Source organism: Panulirus ornatus, chromosome 3, assembly GCF_036320965.1.
Source record: "Panulirus ornatus isolate Po-2019 chromosome 3, ASM3632096v1, whole genome shotgun sequence".
NCBI lineage: Eukaryota > Metazoa > Arthropoda > Malacostraca > Decapoda > Palinuridae > Panulirus > Panulirus ornatus.
Window position 1 is genome coordinate 31,753,017 of NC_092226.1, and position 24,787 is coordinate 31,777,803.

At 41.6% G+C, this 24,787-nt stretch overlaps 1 protein-coding gene across 1 annotated transcript in view; it reads right to left on the reverse strand.

Moving 5' to 3' along the window:
- Nucleotides 1–24,787, reverse strand: part of Dbp21E2 (putative ATP-dependent RNA helicase Dbp21E2) — an 84,568-nt gene that overhangs the window by 21,982 nt on the left and 37,799 nt on the right. The window contains exon 8 of the mRNA XM_071686517.1: nucleotides 11,564–11,683. Coding sequence (XP_071542618.1) covers nucleotides 11,564–11,683 — 120 coding nt within the window. The remainder of the gene's footprint in view (nucleotides 1–11,563; nucleotides 11,684–24,787) is intronic.

Below are 24,787 nucleotides of genomic sequence, written 5' to 3' on the forward strand. Positions count from 1 at the left end.
AGGGGAAGAGTGGTTTGGGAGTAAAGGCAGGGGTTGGTGAGAGGACAAGAGCAAAGGAAGGAGTAGCACTACTCCTGAAACAGGAGTGGTGGGAGTATGTTAAAGAGTGTAAGAAAGTAAACTCTAGATTGATATGGGTATAACTGAAAGTGGATGGAGAGAGATGGGTGATTATTGGGCCTATGCACCTGGGCATGAGAAGAAAGATCATGAGAGGCAAGTGTTTTGGGAGCAGCTGAGTGAGTGTGTTAGCAGTTTTGATGCACAAGACCAGGTTATAGTGATGGGTGATTTGAATGCAAAGGTGATTAATGAGGCAGTTTTGGATATAATTGGTGCACATGGGGTGTTCGGTGTTGTAAATGGAAATGGTAAAGAGCTGGTAGATTTGTGTGCTGAAAAAAGACCAGTGATTGGGAATATATGGTTTAAAAAGAGAGATATACATAAGTATACATATGTAAGTAGGAGAGATGGCCAGAGAGCGTTATTGGATTATGTGTTAATTGATAGGTGCATGAAAAGGGAGACTTTTGGATGTTAATGTGCTGAGAGGTGCAACTGGAGGGATATCTGATCATTATCTTGTGGAGGCAAAGGTGAAGATTTGTAGAGGTTTTCAGAAAAGGAGAGAGAATGTTGGGATGAGGAGAGTGGTGAGAGTAAGTGAGCTTGGGAAGAAGACTTCTGTGAGGAGGTACTATGAAAGACCGAGTGCAGAATGGAAAAAGGTGAAAGCTAAGGACGTATGGGGAGTTGGGGAGGAATGAGATGTATTTAGGGAAGCAGTGATGGCTTGCGCAAAAATGCTTGTGGCATAAGAAGCATGGGAGATGGGCAGATTAGAAAGGGTAGTGAGTGGTTGGATGAAGAAGTAAGATTATTAGTGAAAGAGAAGAGGCATTTGGACGATTTTTGCTGGGAAATAGTGCAAATGATTGGGAGATGTATGGAAGAAAGAGGCAGAAGGTTAAGAGAAAGGTGCAAGAGGTGAAAAAGAGGGCAAGTGAGAGTTGGGGTGAGAAAGTATCATTGAATTTTAGGGAGAATAAAAAGATGTTTAGGATGGAGGTAAACATAGTGCGTAAGACATGGGAACTTCAGTGAAGGGGGCTAATGGGGACGCAATAACAAGTGGTGATGATATGAGGAGATGGAGTGAGTATCTTGAAGGTTTGTTGAATGTTAGATGATAGAGTGGCAGATATAGGGTGTTTTGGTCGAGGTGGTGTGCGAAGTGAGAGGGTCAGGGAGAATGATTTGGTAAACATAGAAGACGTAGTGAAAGCTTTGCAGAAGATGAAAGCCGGCGGGTTTGGATGGTACTGTTGAATGTGACTGTGACTGTGTTGTTGACTGGTTGGTGAGGATATTCGTTATGGCTCATGGTGAAGTGCCTGAGGATTGGCGGAATGCATGCATAGTGCCATTGTACAAAGGCAAAGGGGATAAAGGTGAGTGCCCAAATTACAGAGGTATAAGTTTGCTGAGTATTCCTGGGAAATTATATGGGAGGGTACTGATTGAGAGGGTGAAGGCATGTACAGAACATCAGATTGGGGAAGAGCAGTGTGGCTTCAGAAAAGGTAGAGGATGTGTGGATCAGGTGTTTGCTTTGAGGAATGTATGTGAGAAATACTTAGAAAAGCAAATGGATTTGTATGTAGCATTTATGGATGTGAAGAAGGCATATGATTGAGTTGATAGGGATGCTCTGTGGAAGATATTAAGAGTATATGGTGTGGGAGGCAAGTTGCTGAAGCAGTGAAAAGTTTTTATCGAGGATGTAAGGCATGTATACGAATACGAAGGGAGGAAAGTGATTGGTTCTCAGTGAATGTCGGTTTGCAGCAGGGGTGCGTGATGTCTCCATGGTTGTCTAATTTGTTTATGGATGTGGTTGTTAAGGAGGTGAGTGCAAGAGTTTTGGAGAGAGGGGCAAGTATGCAGTCTGTTGTGAATAGAGGGCTTGGGTTGAGTCAGTTGTTGTACGCTGATGATACAGCACTGGTGGCTGATTCATGTGAGAAACTGCAGAAGCTCGTGACTGAGGTTGGTAAAGTGTGTGAAAGAAGAAAGCTGAGAGTAAATGTGAATAAGAGCAAGGTTATTTGGTACCGTAGGATTGAGGGACAAATTAATTGGGAGGTACGTTTGAATGGAAAAAACTGGGTGAAGTGAAGTGTTTTAGATATCTGGGAGTGGATTTGGCAGTGGATGGAACCATGGAAGTGGAAGTGAGTCACAGGGTGGGGGAGGGGGCGAAAGTTCTGGGAGCGTTGAGAAATGTGTGGAAGGCAAGAACAATATCTCAGAGAGCAAAAATGGGTATGTTTGAAGGAATAGTGGTTCCAACAATGTTATATAGTTGTGAGGCGTGGGCTATAAATAGGGTTGTGCAAAGGAGGGTGGATGTTTTGGACATGAGATGTTTGAGGACAATATGTGGTGTGAGATGATTTGATCGAGTAAGTAATGAAAGTGTAAGAGAGATGTGTGGTAATAAAAAGAGTGTGGTTGAGAGAGCAGAAGAAGGTGTATTGAAATGGTTTGGTCTCACGAGGAGAAGTGGGAGACCAAATTGTAGGTGGAAGGGTGGAGTGAAAAAGATTTTAAGCAGTCGGGGCCTGAACATGTAGGAGGGTGCAAGGCGTGCAAAGAATAGTGAATTGAAACGATGTGGTATACCGGGGTCGACGTGCTGTAAATGGATTGAACCAGGGTATGTGAAGTGTCTGGGGTAAACCATGGAAAGTTTTGTGGGGCCTGGATGTGGAAAGGGAGCTGTGGTTTCGGTGCATTATATATGACAGCTAGAGACTGAGTGTGAACAAATTTGGCCTTTGGTGTCTTTTCCTATCGCTACCTTGCGCTTGTGCGGGGAGAGGGCTTTGTCATTTCAGGTGTGGTGGGGTGGCAACAGGAATGAATAAAGGCAGCAATTATGAATTATGCACATGTGTATATATGTATATATCTGTGTATGTATATACATATATGTATACGTTGAAATGTATAGGTATGTATATGTGCGTATGTGGACGTGTATGTATATACATGTGTATGTGGGTGGGTTGGACCATTCTTCCGTCTGTTTCCTTGCGCTACCTCACTAATGTGGGTGACAGCGACAAAGTATAATAAATAAATAAAAAATGAATACATAACAACATATAATTACATACACATACAGAGACATATACACACAAGTACATATTCATACTTGCTTGCCTTCATCCATTCCTGGTGCTACCCCCACACTGAAAATAGCATCGCTACCCCTGCTTCAGCGAGGTAATGCCAGAAATAACAGACAAAAAAGGCCACATTCGTTCACACTCAATCTCTATTTGTCATGTGTGATGCACCAAAACTATAGTTCCCTATCCACATCCAGGCCCCACAGACCTTTCCATGGTTTACCCCAGACACTTCACATACCCTGGTTCAATCCATTTACAGCACGTCGACCCCGGTATACCAGATCGTTCCAATTCACTCTATTCCTTGCACGCCTTTCACCCTCCTACATGTTCAGGCCCCGATTGCTTAAAATCTTTTTCACTTCATCATTCCACCTTCAATTTGGTCTCCCACTTCTCCGTGTTCCCTTCACCTCTGACACATATATCCTCTTTGTCAATCTTTCCTCACTCATTCTCGCCGCATCTCCAAACCATTTCAACACACCCTCTTCTGCTATCTCAAACACTCTTTTTATTTCCACACATCTCTCTTACCCTTACATTACTTACTTGATCAAACCACTTCACACCACATACTGTCCTCAAAAATTCCATTTCCAACACATCCATCCTCCTCTGTACTGTCCTATCTATAGCCCATGCCTCACAACCATATAAAATTGTTTGAACTTCTATTCCTTCAAACATACCCATTTTTGCTCTCTGAGATAACATTCTCTCCTTCCACACATTCTTCATCGCTCCCAGAACCTTCACTCCCTCCCCCACCCTGTGACTCACTTCCGCTTCCATGGTTCCATTGGCTGCTAAGTCCACTCCCAGATATCTAAAGCACTTCACTTCCTCCAACTTTTCTCCATTCAAACTTACATCCCAAATGACTTGTCCCTCAACCCTAGTGAACCTGATAACCTTGCTCTTATTCACATTTAATCTCAACTTTCTTCTTTCACACACTTTTCCAAACTCAGTCACCAACTTCTGCAGTTTCTCATCCGAATGAGCCACTAGAGCTGTTTCATCAGCGAACAACTGACTCGCTTCCCAGGCCCTCTTATCCCCAACAGACTGCATACTCATCCCTCTCTCCAAAACTCTTGCATTTACTTCCCTAACCACTCCATCCATAAACAAATCAAATAGCCATGGGTACATCACACACCCTTGTCACAATAATAATAATAGTGATACCAATAGTGAGACCAAATTGGAGGTGGAAAGATGGAGTGAAAAAGATTTTGAGTGATCGGGGCCTGAACATGCAGGAGGGTGAAAGGCGTTCAAGGAATAGAGTGGATTGGAACGATGTGGTATACCGGGGTTGACGTACTGTCAATGGATTGAACCAGGGCATGTGAAGCGTCTGGGGTAAACCATGGAAAGTTCTGTGGGGCCTGGATGTGGAAAGGGAGCTGTGGTTTCGGTGCATTATTACATGACAGCTAGAGACAGTGTGTGAACGAATGGGGCCTTCGTTGTCTTCCTAGCGCTACCTTGCACACATAAGGGGGGAGGGGGTTGTTATTTCATGTGTGGCAGGGTGGCGATGGGAATGAATAAAGGCAGACAGTATGAATTATGTACATGTGTATATATGTATATGTCTGTGTGTGTGGATGTGTATATGGGGGGTTGGGCCATTCTTTCGTCTGTTTCCTTGTGCTACCTCGCTAACGCGGGAGACAGCAACAAAGCAAAATAAATATTTCATTCATAGCATACCTGATTGCTGTTTCCTGCATCATTGAGGTAGTTCCAGGAAACAGACAAAGAATGGCCCATCCACTCATACACACACACACACACACACACACACACACACATCTATATATACATAAATGCCCATACACAAACATATGTATGTATACACATATACATACATACTTTCTTTTTCTTTCATACTATTCGCCATTTCCCGCGTTAGCGAGGTAGCGTTAAGAACAGAGGACTGGGCCTTAGAGGGAATATCCTCACCTGGCCCCCTCCTCTGTTCCTTCTTTTGGAAGATAAAAAAAAAAAAAAAAAGAGGGGAGGATTTCCAGCCCCCCGCTCCCTTCCCTTTTAGTCACCTTCTAAGACACACAAGGAATATGTGGGAAGGATTCTTCCTCCCCTATCCCCAGGGATAATACATACATACACATATACATATTCATACTTGCTTGCCTTCATCCATTCCCGGCAACATTCCCGCCCCACAGGAAACGGCATTGCTACCACCTGCTTCAGTGTAGTAGTGCCAAGAAAACAGACAAGAAAAGCCACATTTATTCACGCTCAGTCTCTAGCTGTCATCTGTATATACCAAAACCACAGCTTCCTATCCACCTCCAGGCCTCATGGACCTTTCCATGGTGTACCCTCTACATTTCACATTCCCTGGTTCAGTCCATTGACAGCACATTGACCCCAGTATACCACATCATTCAAATTCACTCTATTCCTTATATGCCTCTCACCCTCCTGTATGTTCAGGCCCTAATTGCTCAAAATCTTTTTCACTCTATCCTTCCACCTCCAATTTGGTCTCCTACTTCTTGTTCCCTCCACCTCTGATGCACATATCCTCTTTGTTAATCTTTCCTCACTCATTCTCTCCATATGTCCAAAGCATTCAACACACCCTTTTTCTGCTCTCTCAACCACACTCTTTATATTACCACATATCTCTCTTACCCTTTGAATTGTACTTAATCAAACCACCTTACACCACCTATTGTCTTCAAAAATTTCATTTCCAACACATCCACCCTCCTCCATACAACCCTACTATTCCTTCAAACATACCAATTTTTGCTCTCCAAGATAATTTTCTCTCTTTCCACACATTTATCATCGCCCCCAGAACCTTTACCCCCCCCCCCCCCCCCCCCCCCCCACTCCAGCCCCCACCCTACCGTACACTACACCATCCCACCCCACCCCACCCCACCCTGTGATTCACTTCCATTTACGTGGTTCTATTCACTACAAAGCCCACTCCCAGATAACTAAAACACTTCATATCCTCCAATTTTTCTCCATTCAAACTTGCATCCCAATTTACTTGTTCCTCAACTCTACTGAACCTAATAACCTTGCTCATATTTACTTTTACTCTCAACTTTCTCCTTTCACACACTTTCTTAAACGCAGTCACCAACTTCTGCAGTTTCTCACTCAAATCAGCCACCAGAGCTGTATCATCAGCGAACAACAACTTACACTTCCAGGTCCCTCTCGTCTTCAACAGACTGCATACTTGCCTCTCATTCCAAAACTCTTGTATTTACCTCCCTAACCACCCAATCCATAAACAAATTAAAACAACCATGGGGACATCACACACCCCTGCTGCAGACCAACCTTCACTGGTAACCAATCATTCCTCTCTTCCTACTTGTACACATGCCTCACATCCTTGATAAAATCTTTTCACTGCTTCCAGCAGATTACCTCCCACGCCATATACGCTTAAGACCTTCCACAAGCACCTCTGTCAACCCTATTATATGCCTTGTCCAGATCCATAAATGCTATATACAAATCCATCTGTTTTTCTAAGTATTTTTCACATACATTCTTCAAAGCAAACACCTGATCCACACATCCTCTACCCCTTCTGAAACCACACTGCTTCTCCCCATTCTGGTGCTCTGTACATGCCTTCACCCTCTCAATCTATACCTTCCCAAACAATTTCCTGTGCAGATTGAACACTTGCCTTTATCCCCTTTGCCTTTGTACAGTGGCACTATGCATGCATTCCGCCAATCCTCAGGCACTTCACCATGATTCATACATACACTGAATATCCTTACCAACCAGTCAGCAACACAGTTAGCCCCTTTCTTAATAAATTCTACTGCAATACCATCCAAACCTACTAGCTTGCTGGATTTTATCTTCCACAAAGCTTTCTCTACCTTTTCTCTCTTAACCACACCATTCTCCCTGATCCTCTCATTTTGCACACCACCCAGACCAAGACACCTTACAACTGCCACTATCATTAAACACATTCGACAAACCTTCAAAATACTCACTCCATCTCCCTCTCACTTCATCACTACTGGTTATTACTTTCCCCCGTCCCCCTTCACCGATGTTCCCATTTGTCCTCTTGTCTTACGCAGGTTATTTACCTCCTTCCAAAACATCTTTTTATTCTCCCTAAAGTTTAATGATACTCTTTCACCCCAACTCTCATTTGCCCTCTTTTTCAACCCTTGCAGATGCATATCGAGTGGATCAGTTGTTTGCATTGAAGAATGTGTGGGAGAAATTTGTATGTAGCATTTATGGTTCTGGAAAAGGCATATGACAGGGTTGATAGAGATGCTTTGTGGAAGGCCTTACGAGTGTATGGTGTCAGAGGAAAGCTGCAAGAAGCAGTGAAAAGTTTTTACCAAGGATGTAAGGCTTGTGTACGAGTAGGAAGAGAGGAGAGTGATTGGTTCCCAGTGAAGGTTGGTCTATGGCAGGGGTGGGTGATGTCCCCATGGTTTAAGAATTTGTTTATGGATGGGGTGGTTAGGGAGGTAAATACAAGAGTTATGGAGAGAGGGGCGAGTATGCAGTCTATTGGTGATAAGAGGGCTTGAGAAGTGAGTCAGTTGTTGTTAACCGATAATAAAGCTCCGGTGGCTGATACAAGTGAGAAACTGTAGAAGTTGGTGACTGAGTTTGGAAAAGTGTGTGAAAGGAGAAAGTTGAGAGTAAATGTGAATAAGAGCAAGGTTATTAGGTTCACTAGGGTTGAGGGACAAGTTACTGGGATGTAAATTTGAATGGAGAAAAATGAGAGGAAGTGAAGCGTTTTAGATAGCTGGGAGTGGACTTAGCAGCCGATGGAAGCGGAAGTGAGCTGCAGGGTGGGGGAGGGGCAAAGGTTCTGGGAGCGATGAGGAATGTGTGGAAGGAGAGAAAATTATCTCGGAGAGCAAAAATGGGTATGTTTGAAGGAACAGTAGTTCAAACAATATTATATGGCTGTGAGGCATGGGCTGTAGATAGGGTTGTGCAGAGAAGGGTGGATGTGTTGAAAATGAAATGTTTGAGGACAGTATTTGGTGTGAGGTGGTTTGACTGAGTAAGTAATGTAAGGGTAAGAGAGATGTTAGGAAATAAAAAGAGTGGTTGAGAGAGCAGAAGAGGGTGTGTTGAAATGGTCTGGACATATGGAGAGAATGAGAGGAAAGATTGATAAAGAGGATGTATGTGTCAGAGATGGAGGAAACAAGGAGAAGCAAGAGACTAAACTGGAGGTGGAAGGATGGAGGGAAAAAGATTTTGAGCAATCAGGGCATGGGTGAGAGGCATGCAAGGAACAGTGAATTGGAACGATGTGGTATACCGGGGTTGACATGCTGTCAATGGACTGAACCAGGGCATGTGAAAGGTATGAGGTAAACCATGGAAATGTCTGTGGTGCCTGGATGTGGATAGGGAGCTCTGGTTTCAGTGCATTACACACAACAGCTAGAGAGTGAGTGCCAGCAAATGTGGCCTTTTTTGTCTGTTTTCCTGGCACTGCCTCACTGAAGCAGGGGTTAGTGATGCTATTCCTGTGAGATGGGGTAGTGCCAGGAATGGATGAAGGCTAGTAAGTGTGAATATGTAACTGTGAATGTATGTATATGTCTGTGTATGTATATGTATGTATGTGTGTATATTGATATGTATATGTCTATAAAAGTGCATGCATGGGTGTTTATGTAAATATATGTGTATGTGAGTGGATGGGACATTCTTCGCTGATGCGGGAAACAGCGATCAAGTCCAGGTACACCACCAAATTTATGGCAACTGATGGTTCATCACCTCCTTTAGTCTGGATAAAATTACGTGAGGGAACTCGAGATTACCACAGCCAACAGACTAGTTTACTGGGCGGCCAAAGATGGCGTTGTGTGTAGGGTGGGCTTATTTACATTCTTTACACTGCACTCACTGGTGGTGATACCACAATTCTGTGAGATCTTTAGCTTAACTTGCTTAAATTTAACCCTAGCTATGGCTTCTAAGACATATGAGAGTGTCAGTTGTGGTGTCAAATATAAACACAAATCCATATCAATCCAATATAAAGTAGAACTGCTGAAAAAAATGGACCTTGGTGTTTCACTGCGTAAGCTGTGTGACATCTACAGTATTGGTTCATCAACTGTTTATGATATAAAGAAGCAAAGGGAGAAAATATTGAAATTGTATGCATACAGCAATTCCAAGAAACAAATAACGATTAGAAAAACTATGAAAGATGGTAAGAGTACCGAGCACGATTGAGTGATGATGGAATGGTTTCAACAGCGTCAGAGCGATGGAGTTGACTTGTCAGGTAACATGATAATGGACCAGGCTTAGGTGTTCCATAAAGAACTTAAATTACAACATAAGTGTGACTATAGTGAAGGATGGCTTCAAAGATTCAAGAAGCATCATGGAATTTCCATGAATAAAGTGTGCAGAGAAAAGCAGTCTGCAAACCATGAAGGAGCTGCTGAGTATATGGACGAATCTGCGAAACTCATAGATGACGAGCACCTCAGTCCTGAGCAGGTGTATAATGCAGATGAAACTGCATTATTCTGGCGATGCACACCTAGGAAAACCTAACAACATAAGACAAAGAAGACCCCACAGGATTCAAACGGGCGTATCTAGGGGAAATAGCGCCTATGGCAAGCACTGAAATTGCGCCCCTGTCCAGACATATGACACCAAAATTTTTCATTTTATTACCTTAGCCAAGGGGATTATGATTTTACCAGCATTTGTTTGTTAGTCTGTGAGCAACTTTCAAATAAAGTTATGAACAAATTTTGATGAAATTTTCAGGGAAAGTCAATGACACAAGGACCAATTGATTAGATTTTGGGAGTGATCCAAATCATTGTCTGGATCCAGGATGCCATTACAGAAATATCAATTTCTGTGAATAAATATTGAACCAATAATGATATCAATGTGATTCCAAATGCAATGTTTTCATGGTCAAGAAATCTAAATCTTTAAGATCCGAATCATTGTCTGGATCTAGGACGCCATTATGCCACTGGCGCCCCCTTCAAGTGGCGCCCAGGGCATCTGCCCTACCTGCCATACCCTAGATACGCCACTGGATTCAAACAAGCTGAGGGCAGACTTACCATCTTAGGGTGCTCAAACATTTTATATTTTTTTAATCAAAATTTCTAGCAGTCCATGGTATACTTTAGACATTTGGGAGATGTATAATTAGTGGGTTAGAGGTGTGTTGATCAATTGTTATTGCGTGACCACAGTTGGTCCAGCAAAATGGTTAATCCAACAAGGCTTTGGAACCAAGAGTGCCGGAAAATCGGTGGTGTACCTGTGTAATAAATAATGATAAATTACAAAAATTATTATTGAAACAAAAAAGTAATCCATAAAAAGTTGGCTGATTGCAGCAGAAGACAATACATGTGTTCATGGTATAATTTTGGGAATTGTGAACTCTGAACTGCCAGAAGTAGGTGGGTCAGTGATGGCAACCTGGTGACAAGTCACATTTTGAGTGAGGGCGAACATTATAGTTGAGCATATAGCTTTGGTGACCCAAAGATCAACCAAAAAAGGGAGAGAAAATGTGAAGCTTCCTCAACAATAGTGTGAGAGAAGGAATGGTCCTGACCCAGATACCCTCCTACCCGAAGGAATATCTTATTATTTGCAAGACAGACTGCAAAAGAAAGAAAGAATTATAAACTGTGATGGACATTATTGTGGGAAATACTAGTGTGCACCAAAATGAGACAACAGATTGAAGGAAGACATGGAGGTCAAGTGTAAGTGAAAAGACAGAGTGAAGCAGTATGTGCATATGAGGAGATGCAATTATGGACCATTATTTTGTAATTTGTTGTAATTCACATGACAGTTTTTGTTTAATGAGACAAAATACTGGATATGGCTATATATATATATATAAGCAATTGGCTTCTCATCCATATTCACCTATTGATAAATTGTTTCATGTCTGTGAGTATTTTCATGTTTTACTAATCTTGTCCCTGGGAAAAGGGAAAAGGAATATGATCCATGTATCTCCTTTGTGTTTTAGACGGTGACTGAGAGAGGCAGGAGCAAGGGACTGGTAATCCATCACCCACAGAATCATCATTCTCTAAGAGGAGGAACAGATAGGTCAACTGAGAATTTTCCTTCTAAGGTTCAGTAATCTGTTCCTGACATTATCTCAAGAGAATAAGCATGTACTGTATGAGGGAAAAGAACAGTTTTAGGAAGTGAATCAATTTGTAGCCCAAAACTATCTAATTACATGATTGTTTTCATAATGAGAATAATTACATTATTTAAGAAATACTTTAAACATCTTTGACCATTCATCTTACTTCAACGACAGGATCAAGTATAGTGTGAAGACTACGGGGTAATGTAGCTGCGACTAGAGTTAATTGCACACCAGACACAGGCTGTGGGCTTTGATTTTCCTCAGTCTTTCCACTTTGCATCTGAAAATGATTAGATATTGTTAATACAAAGAAGATGTAACTTCTATGAAGATTATTTAAGTTTTAAGATAAGAAACCAAAATCTACCCTCTTGGTCATCTCTTTTCAAAGTGGGACCCTGAACCCCCTTTTGACCTCAAAGTTTTTTTTACAGAATTATTATTTATTTATTTATTTATTTTGCTTTGTTGCTATCTCCCGCATTTGCGAGGTAGCGGAAGGAAACAGACGAAACAAATGGCCCAACCCATCCCCATACACATGTATGTACATACACATCCACACACGCAAATATACATGTCTATACATCTCAATGTACATATATATATACACACACAGACACATACATATATACCCATGCACACAGTTCACGCTGTCTACCTTTATTCATTCCCATCGCCACCTCGCCACACATGGAATACCATCCCCCTCCCCCTTCATGTGTGCGAGGTAGTGCTAGGAAAAGACAAAAAAGGCCCCATTCGTTCACACTCAGTCTCTAGCTGTCATGCAATAATGCCTGAAACCACAGCTCCCTTTCCACATCCAGGCCCCACACAACTTTCCATGGTTTACCCAAGACGCTTCACATGCCCTGATTCAATCCACTGACAGCACGTCAACCCCGGTGTACCACATCAATCCAATTCACTCTATTCCTTGCCCGCCTTTCACCCTCCTGCATGTTCAGGCCCCGATCACTCAAAATCTTTTTCACTCCATCTTTCCACCTCCAATTTGGTCTCCCACTTCTCTAACAATTGTCTTTCATAGATTAGTCACTCACATGCCTCAAAAACAAATGAAACTACAATAAAATTATTATACTTTAGTTGAGGCCATATTGCTGTTTAAATAAAAAGTTTAATCACCAGAAGAGCACTAGTCAGATGAAGATATATCCGACCAGCATCTTATACTAGAATTAAGGGTTGGCAGATTCATGTGTCTTGTTTACCATGTATCAAAATGGATAAATTAATTTCCTAAAAATTAATTCATTTCCAGCACTTGACAAATTACTACCATGATACCTCCCAAACTGCATTAACTGGCACGTCAGTTTTGGGATTTATTAAGTTATTCTGGATGGGGGTAAAAAGTTTTACATTTTTTGAGAGAGAGTTTTCATTGTAGGTTTGAGAACAAATTTTCATGAAGAAGGCATTTCAACCATACAAGATTTCCTTTTGATCTATCAGTAAATATTTGTTTAGCATTACATTTTGAACTGTACTATAAATATGCTAACCCCGCTCATGAAACATATATATAATTTATCATATAACCCTAGGAGCCCTCTGATGGTTCCTACAGCTTCATGACAAGGCATGATGGTACCCTAATCCAATTAAGAGAGAAATCAAGAGATTACTTTTGAGGTCACTTTCAACACTGCATGGCATGTTGGTCAACAAGACATGCAAGAAAAAATACCCAATTTTAAACTTGCATATTTTCAAGATCTTTGCACTGCTCTTGATATGATCACAGAAAATAACACAGAGTTTGTTATCGCTTCATTAAAACCTTCAAAGCAGGAGAAGGAACGTATGTGCCAATTCACAGTAAACATTTTATTTCTAAAGCAAATCCAAGGTGGTGTTTAGGTGAAATAAAGAAGTGCCTGTTGTTTAAGAAACTAGCTCAAAAGAAACTTGGAGACCAATAACCAACATGATTAAGTTATGTAAATTTTCAGAGAAAATGAGGAGTATATTGCCTAAAATTGCAAAAGAAATCACAAGGAGTTTTATTGCTATGTTAGAAGCAAGGAGTCATTAGCCAGTCAACTTGTCCCCTAATTATGGAAAATGGTTATTTGGTACAAGACAACAAAGTCAATGCAAAAATCATAAATGACTTTGTTGCATCCATATATACAATAGAAGGCACACCTTGAGTCTTGAAACCAGTTCCACTGATAAGAGAGAAGAAAATTCTACAAAAATTCGATATAAATGCTGAAGATATATAATCCTCTATAAAAAGAATGAAAACATAAAATGGCAGGCTCTGATTAGCTTTATCTGAGGACAATGAAAGAGTTATACCCTTGACTGCTTTTTTCAGTAAGTCACTTGATACAGGGAAAGTTCTGGAGGAATGGAAGTTTGCTAATGCAACATCAATATTCAAAAAAGGTAGCAAGTTACTGCCTGGAAATCATTGTCCAGTTAGCTTAACACTGTTATTGGAAAGCTTATGGAAACTAGCATTTGACATGGAACTGTAAACTATATGAAGCACCATCACCAAACAACAATTCTCGGCATGATTTTGACAAAATTGATCATGTTTGACAAATTTGTTTGATTTCTTTTATATTATGATTAACATGTATAATGAAAGTAAAGCTTATAAAGTAACCTATGCAAGCCTTAAAAAAACATTCAATTAGGCTCCACATCAAAGGTTACTATCAAAAATAAAGTCAAATTGTACTCAGTGGATAGAAAACTGGTTGACTGGCTGTAAAGAGAGTTGTGATAAATGGTAAAGCATTGGAATGATTAGATCTAAAAAGTGGTGTGCCATGAGTATTAATCTTAGGACAAGTTCTCTTTCTCATACTTATTAATGATACTGATAATGGGTTGCACTGACTGCAGAGTAAGACATCAAAATTCAGAGATGATACTAAGCTGGGAAATAATCTACATATGAATTCGAATATCTGCAGCTTCAAACTGACACAGACAAGCTAATGGACTGGGCTCAATAGTGGCAAATGAATTTCAGTATTGATAAGTGCAAAGTTTTACATATTGGCAGTAAGAAATGAAAGGGCAAGCTACCTAAAATCAAGTAAGCACTGTAAAGAAGCAGTGAAAAGAGCAAACAAAATTCTTGGATTATGGGTAGGGCCTTCCAATTTCACTCTAGGGAAATCGTCCTTACTCTTAACAGTTCATTGGTTTGGCCCCATCTTCAATACTGTGCTCAGTTTTGGTCACCCTACCTAAATAAAAATATATACAGAATGGAGGCAGTGAAGCGTTGAGCTACCAAGATGATTCTCGACATGTGAAACAAATTCTATGAGTGCCAACTAAATGACTTAAATCTGTTTATCTCAGAAAAGATAAGGTTAAGAGGCGATCTGACACAAGTATTCAAATTATCAAAGGTCTTGACAATCCTGATACAAGAGGCTACTTGAGACTTGATTCATCTGATTTCACCCATAGTATTGGATACAAACTTGCAGTCAAATGTTTTATCTCAAATGGAGCAAAGTACTTTTTCTTCAACAGGATTGTTAACAAATGGAATGATTTACCAGTTTGAGTGGTTGAAAATAGTAGTGTAGATATGTTTAAGAACACAATTGATAAGTGTTTTGCTTCGAGTCCATGATTTATATCATTTGTACCTCCTTAGTCACATTGACAGTTTGCAGGTTATTCTTTTGAATTATTGATATGCATTCTAACTCTTACCACACTAATCTGTGAGTTTATGATATTTCCCACTTTCACAAACAGCTTTGAAAGGACCAAGTAGTCTGTTGCTGTTTGAATTCCTTTGTTTTTCTTAATCAGTAATGAAGGAAGAATGGGCTGTTTTAGAGTGAAAAGTTCGTCAACAACATGGTAAATCACTAATACAACCTCATTGATGGTGATTTTTCACCCATGGCATAACCACAAGGAGATATATGAAAAAGATCTCACAGCTTGGTTGTAATATCTAACACTAAACTACATACTGTGTTAGATTTCTGTGCATATGGCTGTATTTCAACATTCTAAACTTATTTGCTATTTCCTTTGCAATTAGGTAACACCAAGAACATATGAAGAATGGCTTCATTTATTCACATCCATTCTAATTGTCATGCTTAATGCATTGAAACCAGAGCCCATTATACAAAGGCAAGCCCCACATACCTTTCCTTGGCTTCTATGACTTCATATGCCTTAGTTCAGTCCAATGATGGCACATCACCTCCTACATATCATATCACTCTAATTCACTTTATAATGTGCATGCCTCACACTCTCCTTCATGTTTAGGCCCTGACTTCTCTATCATTCCATCTCGTCCTTGTTCTCCTCCTTCTCTTTCTTCCATCCATTTCTAATAAATATACCCCCTTAGTAAGCCTCCTCTCAGTTTCCTCTCCAAGTGTCCAAAGCATTTCAGTATACCCCCACAGCTCTTTTCATATTCTTCTTAAGACCATAAGTCTCTGTTACTCTAATATTCCTCACTTAATCAACCCTCCTCACACCACATATTGTCCTCAAGCATTTCATTTCCAGCACATCCACTCTTAGTACTTTTATATTTTGAGCAAGGTTATTAGGTACAGTAGGGTTGAGGGTCAAGTCAATTGGGAGGTGAGTTTGAATGGAGAAAAACTGGAAGTGAAGTGTTTTAGATATCTGGGAGTGGATCTGGCAGCGGATGGATCCAACCATGGAAGCGGAAGTGGATCATAGGGTGGGGGAGGGGGCGAAAATTCTGGGGGCCTTGAAGAATGTGTGGAAGTCGAGAACATTATCTCGGAAAGCAAAAATGGGTATGTTTGAAGGAATAGTGGTTCCAACAATGTTGTATGGTTGCGAGGCGTGGGCTATGGATAGAGTTGTGCGCAGGAGGATGGATGTGCTGGAAATGAGATGTTTGAGGACAATGTGTGGTGTGAGGTGGTTTGATCGAGTGAGTAACGTAAGGGTAAGAGAGATGTGTGGAAATAAAAAGAGCGTGGTTGAGAGAGCAGAAGAGGGTGTTTTGAAGTGGTTTGGGCACATGGAGAGGATGAGTGAGGAAAGATTGACCAAGAGGATATATGTGTCAGAGGTGGAGGGAGCAAGAAGAAGAGGGAGACCAAATTGGAGGTGGAAAGATGGAGTGAAAAAGATTTTGTGTGATCGGGGCCTGAACATGCAGGAGGGTGAAAGGAGGGCAAGGAATAGAGTGAATTGGAGCGATGTGGTATACCGTGGTTGACGTGCTGTCAGTGGATTGAATCAAGGCATGTGAAGCGTCTGGGGTAAACCATGGAAAGCTGTGTAGGTATGTATATTTGCGTGTGTGGACGTGTGTATATACATGTGTATGGGGGGGGGTTGGGCCATTTCTTTCGTCTGTTTCCTTGCGCTACCTCGCAAACGCGGGAGACAGCGACAAAGTATAAAAAAAAAAAAAAAAAAACTTACATTCATACAACACCATCAGGACTACTAAACCTAACTTTGCCCTCACAGACAGTAACCTCTTTTCTGTACATTCCTCAAAGCACCCAGGACTTATCCCCCTCACCCATCCATTGGTTCACTTTAACTTCTCTGGTTCCATCTGCTGGCAAGTCCACTATCAAGTATCTAAAACACTCTACTTCCATGTTCTCTCTGGTCAAGCTCACTTTCCAACCAAACTCTCTCCCATCCTATATTTAATAAACTTTATTCTATTTAACTTCCTCCTTTTATGCAATCTCCAATACTTAGACTTGTACTTCTGCAGCTTCTCACACAAGGCTCCCACTAGAGCCGTATCATCAGCAAACAGCAACTAACTCCCCTCCTAGGAACCCTCATCCCTAGCAGACTGCAAGACAAATCATCTTCCTAAAACCCTTGTATTTCCCTCTCTCTTCCCATCCATACATAAACAGCCATGGTGACATCACACATCCCCGCTACAGACCCAGCTTCACCTGAACCACTTACCCTACTCTCTTCCTACTCACATACATGCTTTACTCTCTTGACTGAAATTCTTCAATACTTCACATAGCTTTCCTCCTACATCATTCATTTAGAGCATCTTAAAAGTAACTTTGTCAACTCTATCATAGGCTTTCTGCAGATCCATAACAAATTCTCTGCTACTCATGAAGCCACACTGCTCCTCCCCATTTTGATGTCCTGTATATGCCATCATCCTCTCAATCATCACTTACAAATACAATTTACCAGGCATACTCAACTTGTAATTCATTCTTGTACATCAAACACTCAAGACCAAGCCCACGGTTAGACAGTAAAGTGGTAACTCATCTAGATTTTGAAAGAATTCTGGCCATGTTCACTGTAAATCTGGCTTGTCAAAAGACATCTTAGTCAGGCAAAATCATATCTCCTGAAGTCTGGTAAGGATATATATATCTTTTTTTTATTTTTTATTTTGCTTTGTAGCTGTCTCCCGCGTTTGCGAGGTAGCGCAAGGAAACAGACCAAAGAAATGGCCCAACCCACCCCCATACACATGTATATACATACACGTCCACACACGCAAATATACATACCTATACATCTCAATGTACACATATATATACACACACAGACACATACATATATACCCATGCACACAATTCACACTGTCTGCCTTTATTCATTCCCATCGTCACCTCGCCACACATGGAATACCATCCCCCTCCCCCCTCATGTGTGCGAGGTAGCGCTAGGAAAAGACAACAATGGCCCCATTCGTTCACACTCAGTCTCTAGCTGTCATGCAATAATGCCTGAAACCACAGCTCCCTTTCCACATCCAGGCCCCACACAACTTTCCATGGTTTACCCCAGACGCTTCACATGCCGTGATTCAATCCACTGACAGCACGTCAACCCCGGTATACCACATCGATCCAATTCACTCTATTCCTTGCCCGCCTTTCACCCTCCTGCATGTTCAGGCCCTGATCACTCAAAATCTTTTTCACTACATCTTTCCACCTCCAATTTGGTCTCCTATCCCTAGGGATAGGGAAGAAACAATACTTCCCTTGCATTCCCCACGTGTCGTAGACAGCGATTAAAGGGGATGGGAGATGGGGGCTAGAAACCCTCCCCTCCTTGTATTTTTACTTACTAAAAGGGGAAACAGAAGAAGGAGTCATGGAGGGAGTTCTCATCCTCCTCGAAGGCTCAGATTAGGGTGTCTAAATGTGTGTAGATGTAACCAAGATGAGAAAAAAGGAGAGATAGGTAGTATGTTTGAGGAAAGGAACCTGGATGTTTTGGCTCTGAGTGAAATGAAGCTCAAGGGTAAAGGGGAAGGAGTTGGTGAGAGGACAAGAGCAAAGAAAGGAGTAGCACTACTCCTGAAGCAGGAGTTGTGGGAGTATGTGATAGAGTGTAAGAAAGTAAACTATAGATTGATAAGGGTAAAACTGAAAGTGGATGGAGAGAGATGGGTGATTATTGGCGCCTATGCACCTGGTCATGAGAAAAAAGATCATGAGAGGCAAGCGTTTTGGGGGGAGCTGAGTGAGTGTGTTAGCAGCTTTGATACACGAGACCGGGTTATAGCGATGGGTGATTTGAATGCAAAGGTGAGTAATATGGCCGTTGAGGGTCTAATTGGTGTACATGGGGTGGTCAGTGTTGTAAATGGAAACAGTGAAGAGCTTATAGATTTGTGTGCTGAAAAAGGATTGGTGATGGGAATACCTGGTTTAAAAAGAGAGATATACATAAGTATGTAAATAGGAGAGATGGCCAGAGAGTGTTATTGCATTACATGTTGATTGATAGGTGCGTGAAAGAGAGACTTTTGAATGTTAATGTGCTGAGAGGGGCAGCTGGAGGGATGTCTTATCATTATCTTCTAGAGGCGAAGGTGAAGATTTGTAGAGGTTTTCAGAAGAGAGAATATTGGGATGAAGAGAGTGGTGAGAGTATGTGAGCTTGGAGAGTAGACTTGTGTGAGGAAATACCAGGAAAGATTGAGGGCAGAATGGTAAAAGGTGAGAGCAAATGACATAAGGGGAGTGGGGGAAAAATGGGATGTATTCAGGGAAGCAGTGATGGCTTGTGCAAAAGATGCCTGTGGTATGAGAAAAGTGGGAGGTGAACAGATTAGAAAAGGGTTGTGAGTGGTGGGATGAAGAAGTAAGATTGTTAGTGAAAGAGAAGAGAGAGGTATTTGGACAATTCTTGCAGGGAAATAGTGCAAATGACTGGAAGATGTATAAAAGAAAGAGGCAGGAGGTCAAGAGAAAAGTACAGAAGGTGAAAAAGAGGGCAAATGAGAGATGGGGTGAGAGAGAATTTAAATTTTAGGGAGGATTAGAAGATGTTTTGGAAGGAGGTAAATAAAGTGCATAAGACAAGAGAACAAATGCGAAAATCGGTGAAGGGGGCTAATGGGGAGGTAATATCAAGTAGTGGTGAAGTGAGAAGGAGATGGAGTGAGTATTTTAATGGTTTGTTGAATGTGTGAGATGATAGAATGGCAGATATAGGGTGTTTTGGTTGAGGTGGTGTGTGAAGTGAGAGGGTCAAGGAAAATCATTTGGTAAACAGAGAAGAGGTAGTGAAGGCTTCGGCAAGGCTGCGGGTTTGGATGGCATTGCAGTGGAAGTTATCAAAAAAGGGGGTGACTATGTTGTTGACTGGTTGGTGAGGATATTCAATGAATGTATGGTTCATGGTGAAGTGCCTCAGGATTGGTAGAATGCATGCACAGTGCCATTGTACAAAGGCAAAGGGGATAAAGATGAGTGTACAAATTACAGAGGTATATGTTTCTTGAGTATTCCTGGGAAATTATATGGGAGGGTATTGATTGAGAGGGTGAAGGCATGTACAGAGCATCAGATTGGGGAAGAGCAGTGTGGTTTCAGAAGTGGTGGAGGATGTGTGGATCAGGTGTCTGCTTTGAAGAATGTATGCGAGAAATACTTAGAAAAACAAATGGATTTGTATGTGGCATTTATGGATCTAGAGAAGGCATATGATAGAGTTGATAGAGATGCACTATGGAAGGTATTAAGAATATATAGTGTGGAAGGTAAGTTCCTAGAAGCAGTGGAAAGCTTTTATCGAGGATGTAAGGCATGTGTACGAGTAGGAAGAGGGGAAAGTCATTGGTTCCCAGTAAATGTTGGTTTGCAGCAGGGGTGCGTGATGTCTCCATGGTTGTTTAATTTGTTTATGGATGGGATTGTTAGGGAGGTGAATGCAGGAGTTTTGGAGAGAGGGGCAAGTATGCAGCCTGTTGTGGATGAAAGGGCTTGGGAAGTGAGTCAGTTGTTGTTCGCTGATGATACAGCGCTGGTGGCTGATTTGGGTGAGAAACTGCAGAAGCTGGTGACGTAGTTTGGTAAAGTGTGTGAAAGAAGAAAGCTGAGAGTAAATGTGAATAAGAGTAAGGTTAATTTTAGGTTCAGTAGGGTTGAGGTACATGTCAACTGGGAAGCAAGTTTGAATAAAGAAAAACTGGAGGATGTGAAGTGTTTTAGATATCTGGGAGTGGATTTAGCAGCGGATGGAATCATGGAAGCAGAAGTGAGTCACAGGATAGGGGTGGGGGCGAAGGTTCTGGGAGCGTTGAAGAATGTGTGGAAGGCGAAAACATTATCTCGGAGAGCAAAAATGAGTGTTTGAAAGGATAGTGGTTTCAAAAATGTTATATGGTTCCAAGGCACGAGGTATAGATGGGATTGTGTGGAGGAGGATGGATGTGTTGAAAATGAGATGTTCGAGGACAGTGTGTGGCGTGAAGTGGTTCGATCGAGTAAGTGATGAAAGGGTAAGAGAGATGTGTGGTGATAAAAAGAGTGTGGTTGAGAGCAGAAGAGGTGTATTGAAATGGTTTGGTCACATGGGAGAGAATGAGTGAGGAAAGATTGACAAAGAGGATATAAGGCATGTGTATAAGTAGGAAGAGAGAAAAGTGATTGGTTCCCAGTGAATGTCGGTTTGCGGCAGGGGTGCATGATGTCTCCATGGTTGTTAAATTTGTTTATGGATGGGGTTGTTAGGGAGGTGAATGCAAGAGTTTTGGAAAGAGGGGCAAGTATGCAGTCTGTTGTGGATGAGAGAGCTTGGCAAGTGAGTCAGTTGTTGTTCGCTGGTGGCTGATTCGGGTGAGAAACTGCAGAAGCTGGTGACTGAGTTTGGTAAAGTGTGTGAAAGAAGAAAGATGAGAGTAAATGTGAATAAGAGCAAGGTTATTAGGTTCAGTAGGATGGAGGGACAAGTCAGTTGGAAGGTATGTTTGAATGGAGAAAAACTGGAGGAAGTAAAGTGTTTTAGATATCTGGGAGTAGATTTAGCAGCAGATGGAACCATGGAAGCGGAAGTGAGTTACGGGGTGGGGGAGGGGGCGATGGTTTTGGGATTGTTAAAGAATGTGTGGAAAGCGAGAATGGGTATGTTTGAAAGAATTGTGGTTCCAACAATGGTATATGGTTGCGAGGTGTGGGCTATAGATAGGGTTGTGCGGAGGAGGGTGGAGGTGTTGGAAATGAGATATTTGTGGTGTGAGGTGGTTTGATCAAATAAGTAATGAAAGGGTAAGAGAGATGTGTGGTAATAAAAAGAGTGTGGTTGAGAGAGCAGATGAGGGTGTATTGAAATGGTTTGGTGACATGGAGAGAATGAGTGAGGAAAGATTGACAAAGAGTATATATGTGTCAGAGGTGGAGTGAAGAGGGAGAGGCAGGGGACCAAATTGGAGGTGGAAGGATGGAGTGAAAAAGATTTTGAGTAATTGGGGCATGAACATACAGGAGGGTGAAAGGCATGTAGGGAATAGAGTGAATTGGAATGATGTTGTATACCAGGGTCGATGTGCTGTCAATGGACTGAACCAGGCCATGTGAAGTGTCTGGGGTTAACCATAGAAAGTTTTGTGGGGCCTGGATGTGGAAAGGGAGCTGTGCTTTCGATGCATTACACATGTCAGCGAGAGACTTGAGTTTGAACGAATGCGGCCTTTGCTGTCTTTTCCTAGTGCTACCTCTTGGACGCTCGGGGAGAAAGGGGTGTTGTTTCATGTGTGGCAGGGTGGGGATGGGAATGGATGAAGGTAGCAAGTATGAATATGTACATGTGTATATATGTATATGTCTTTGTATGTATATGGATGTATACGTTGAAATGTAAAGGTATGTATATGTGCGTATGCATGTATATGTGGGTTGGTTGGGCCATTCTTTCATCTGTTTCCTTGCACTACCTCGCTAATGTGGGAGACAGTGACTAAGTACAGTTAACAATAAATATATACTGGATCTTGATGAATTCACATCTCTTAAGACACACTACATGAGGATTCCTGTATGCAACATTAATTGCTACTGCAGGGGTAGCATCTACAGAGAGGTTAAAATCTTTTTCTGCTGAATCTAAGATAAAAATATGAAAATAGCTAGGCACAGTCAATTCATTTTCCATGCTAGCACAAAAAATGGAGTAAACAAGCCTATGGAGAAAAACGAAGACTGTTCATACTAGTTACAACTCACCACTTGTTTCCAAGGTACTACAGTGATTTAAGGGCAGAGCATGTAAAGATGGAGAAAGTCCAACATCTTTACACTAACAATCAAACATGAATGGAACCCATCATTCGTCATCTCAGATGATTAACTACTTCTTTCACCCTCACAGTATCTCCTGGCCTTGGAAAGTTTTACATCTATCTTTTATTTGTTTGTAATTCTATTATGTATTTTCAAGTGATTTTGCTGACAGCTTCTTTAGTGTCTATGGATTTTTAGGTATCTATTTTTCCACTTATCCCTGGGGATAGGGGAGCTGTGTGCTGTAGAAGGCGACTAATGGGGATGGGAGCAGGGGGCTAGAAAACCTCCCCTCCTTGAAGGCTCAGATTCGGGTGTCTAAATGTGTGTGGATGTAACCAAGATGAGAAAAATGGAGAGATAGGTAGTATGTTTGAGGAAAGGAACTTGGATATTTTGGCTCCGAGTGAAACGAAGCTCAAGGGTAAAGGGGAAGAGTGGTTTGGAAATGTCTTGGGAGTAAAGCCAGGGGTTAGTGAGAGGACAAGAGCAAGGGAAGGAGTAGCACTACTCCTGAAACAGGAGTGGTGGGAGTATGTGATACAGAGTAAGAAAGTAAACTCTAGATTGATATGTGTAAAACTGAAAGTGGATGGAGAGAGATGGGTGATTATTGTTGTATATGCACCTGGGCATGAGAAGAAAAATCATGAGAAGCAAGCGTTTTGGGAGCAGGTGAGTGAGTGTGTTAGTAGTTTTGATGCATGAGACCGGGTTATAGTGATGGGTGATTTGAATGCAAAGGTGAGTAATGTGGCAGTTGAGGGAATAACTGGTGTACATGGGGTGTTCAGTGTTGTAAATGGAAATGGTGAAGAGCTTGTAGATTCATGTGCTGAAAAAGGACTGGTGATTGGGAATAACTGGCTTAAAAAGAGAGATATACATAAGTATACGTATGTAAGTAGGAGAGATGGCAAGAGAGCATTATTGGATGACGTGTTAATTGATAGGCACACGAAAGAGAGACTTTTGGATGTTAATGTGCTGAGAGGTGCAACTGGAGGGATGTCTGATCATTATCTTGTGGAGGCAAAGGTGAAGATTTGTAGAAGTTTTCAGAAAAGAAGAGAGAATATTGGGGTGAAGAGAGTGGTGAGAGTAAGTGAGCTTGGGAAGGAGATTTGTGTAAGGAAGTACCAGGAGAGTTTGGGTACAGAATGGAAAAAGGTGAGAACAAAGGACGTAAGGGGAGTGGGGGAGGAATGGGATGTATTTAGGGAAGCAGTGATGGCTTTCGCAAAAGATGCTTGTGGCATGAGAAGCATGGGAGGTGGGCAGATTAAAAAGGGTAGTGAGTGGTGGGATGAAGAAGTAAGATTATTAGTGAAAGAGAAGAGAGAGGCATTTGGACAATTTTTGCAGGGAAATAATGCAAATGAGTGGGAGATGTATAAAAGAAAGAAGCAGGAGGTCAAGAGAAGGGTGCAAGAGGTGAAAAAGAGGGCAAATGAGATTTGTGATGAGAGAGTATCATTAAATTTTAGGGAGAATAAAAAGATGCTTTGAAAAGGAGGGAAATAAAGTGCATAAGACAAGGGAACAAATGGGAACTTCAGTGAAGGGGGCTCATGGGGAGGTGATAACAAGTAGTGGTGATGTGAGAAGATGGAGTGAGTATTTTGAAGGTTTGGTGAATGTGTTTGATGACAGGTGGCAGATACAGAGTATTTTAGTCGAAGTGGTGTGCAAAGTGAGAGGGTGAGGGAGAATGATTTGGTAAACACAGAAGAGATAGTAAAAGCTTTGCAGAAGATGAAAGCCGGCAAGGCAGCGGGTTTGGATGGTGTTGCAGTGGAATTTATAAAAAAAAAAAAAAGGGGGTGACTGTATTGTTG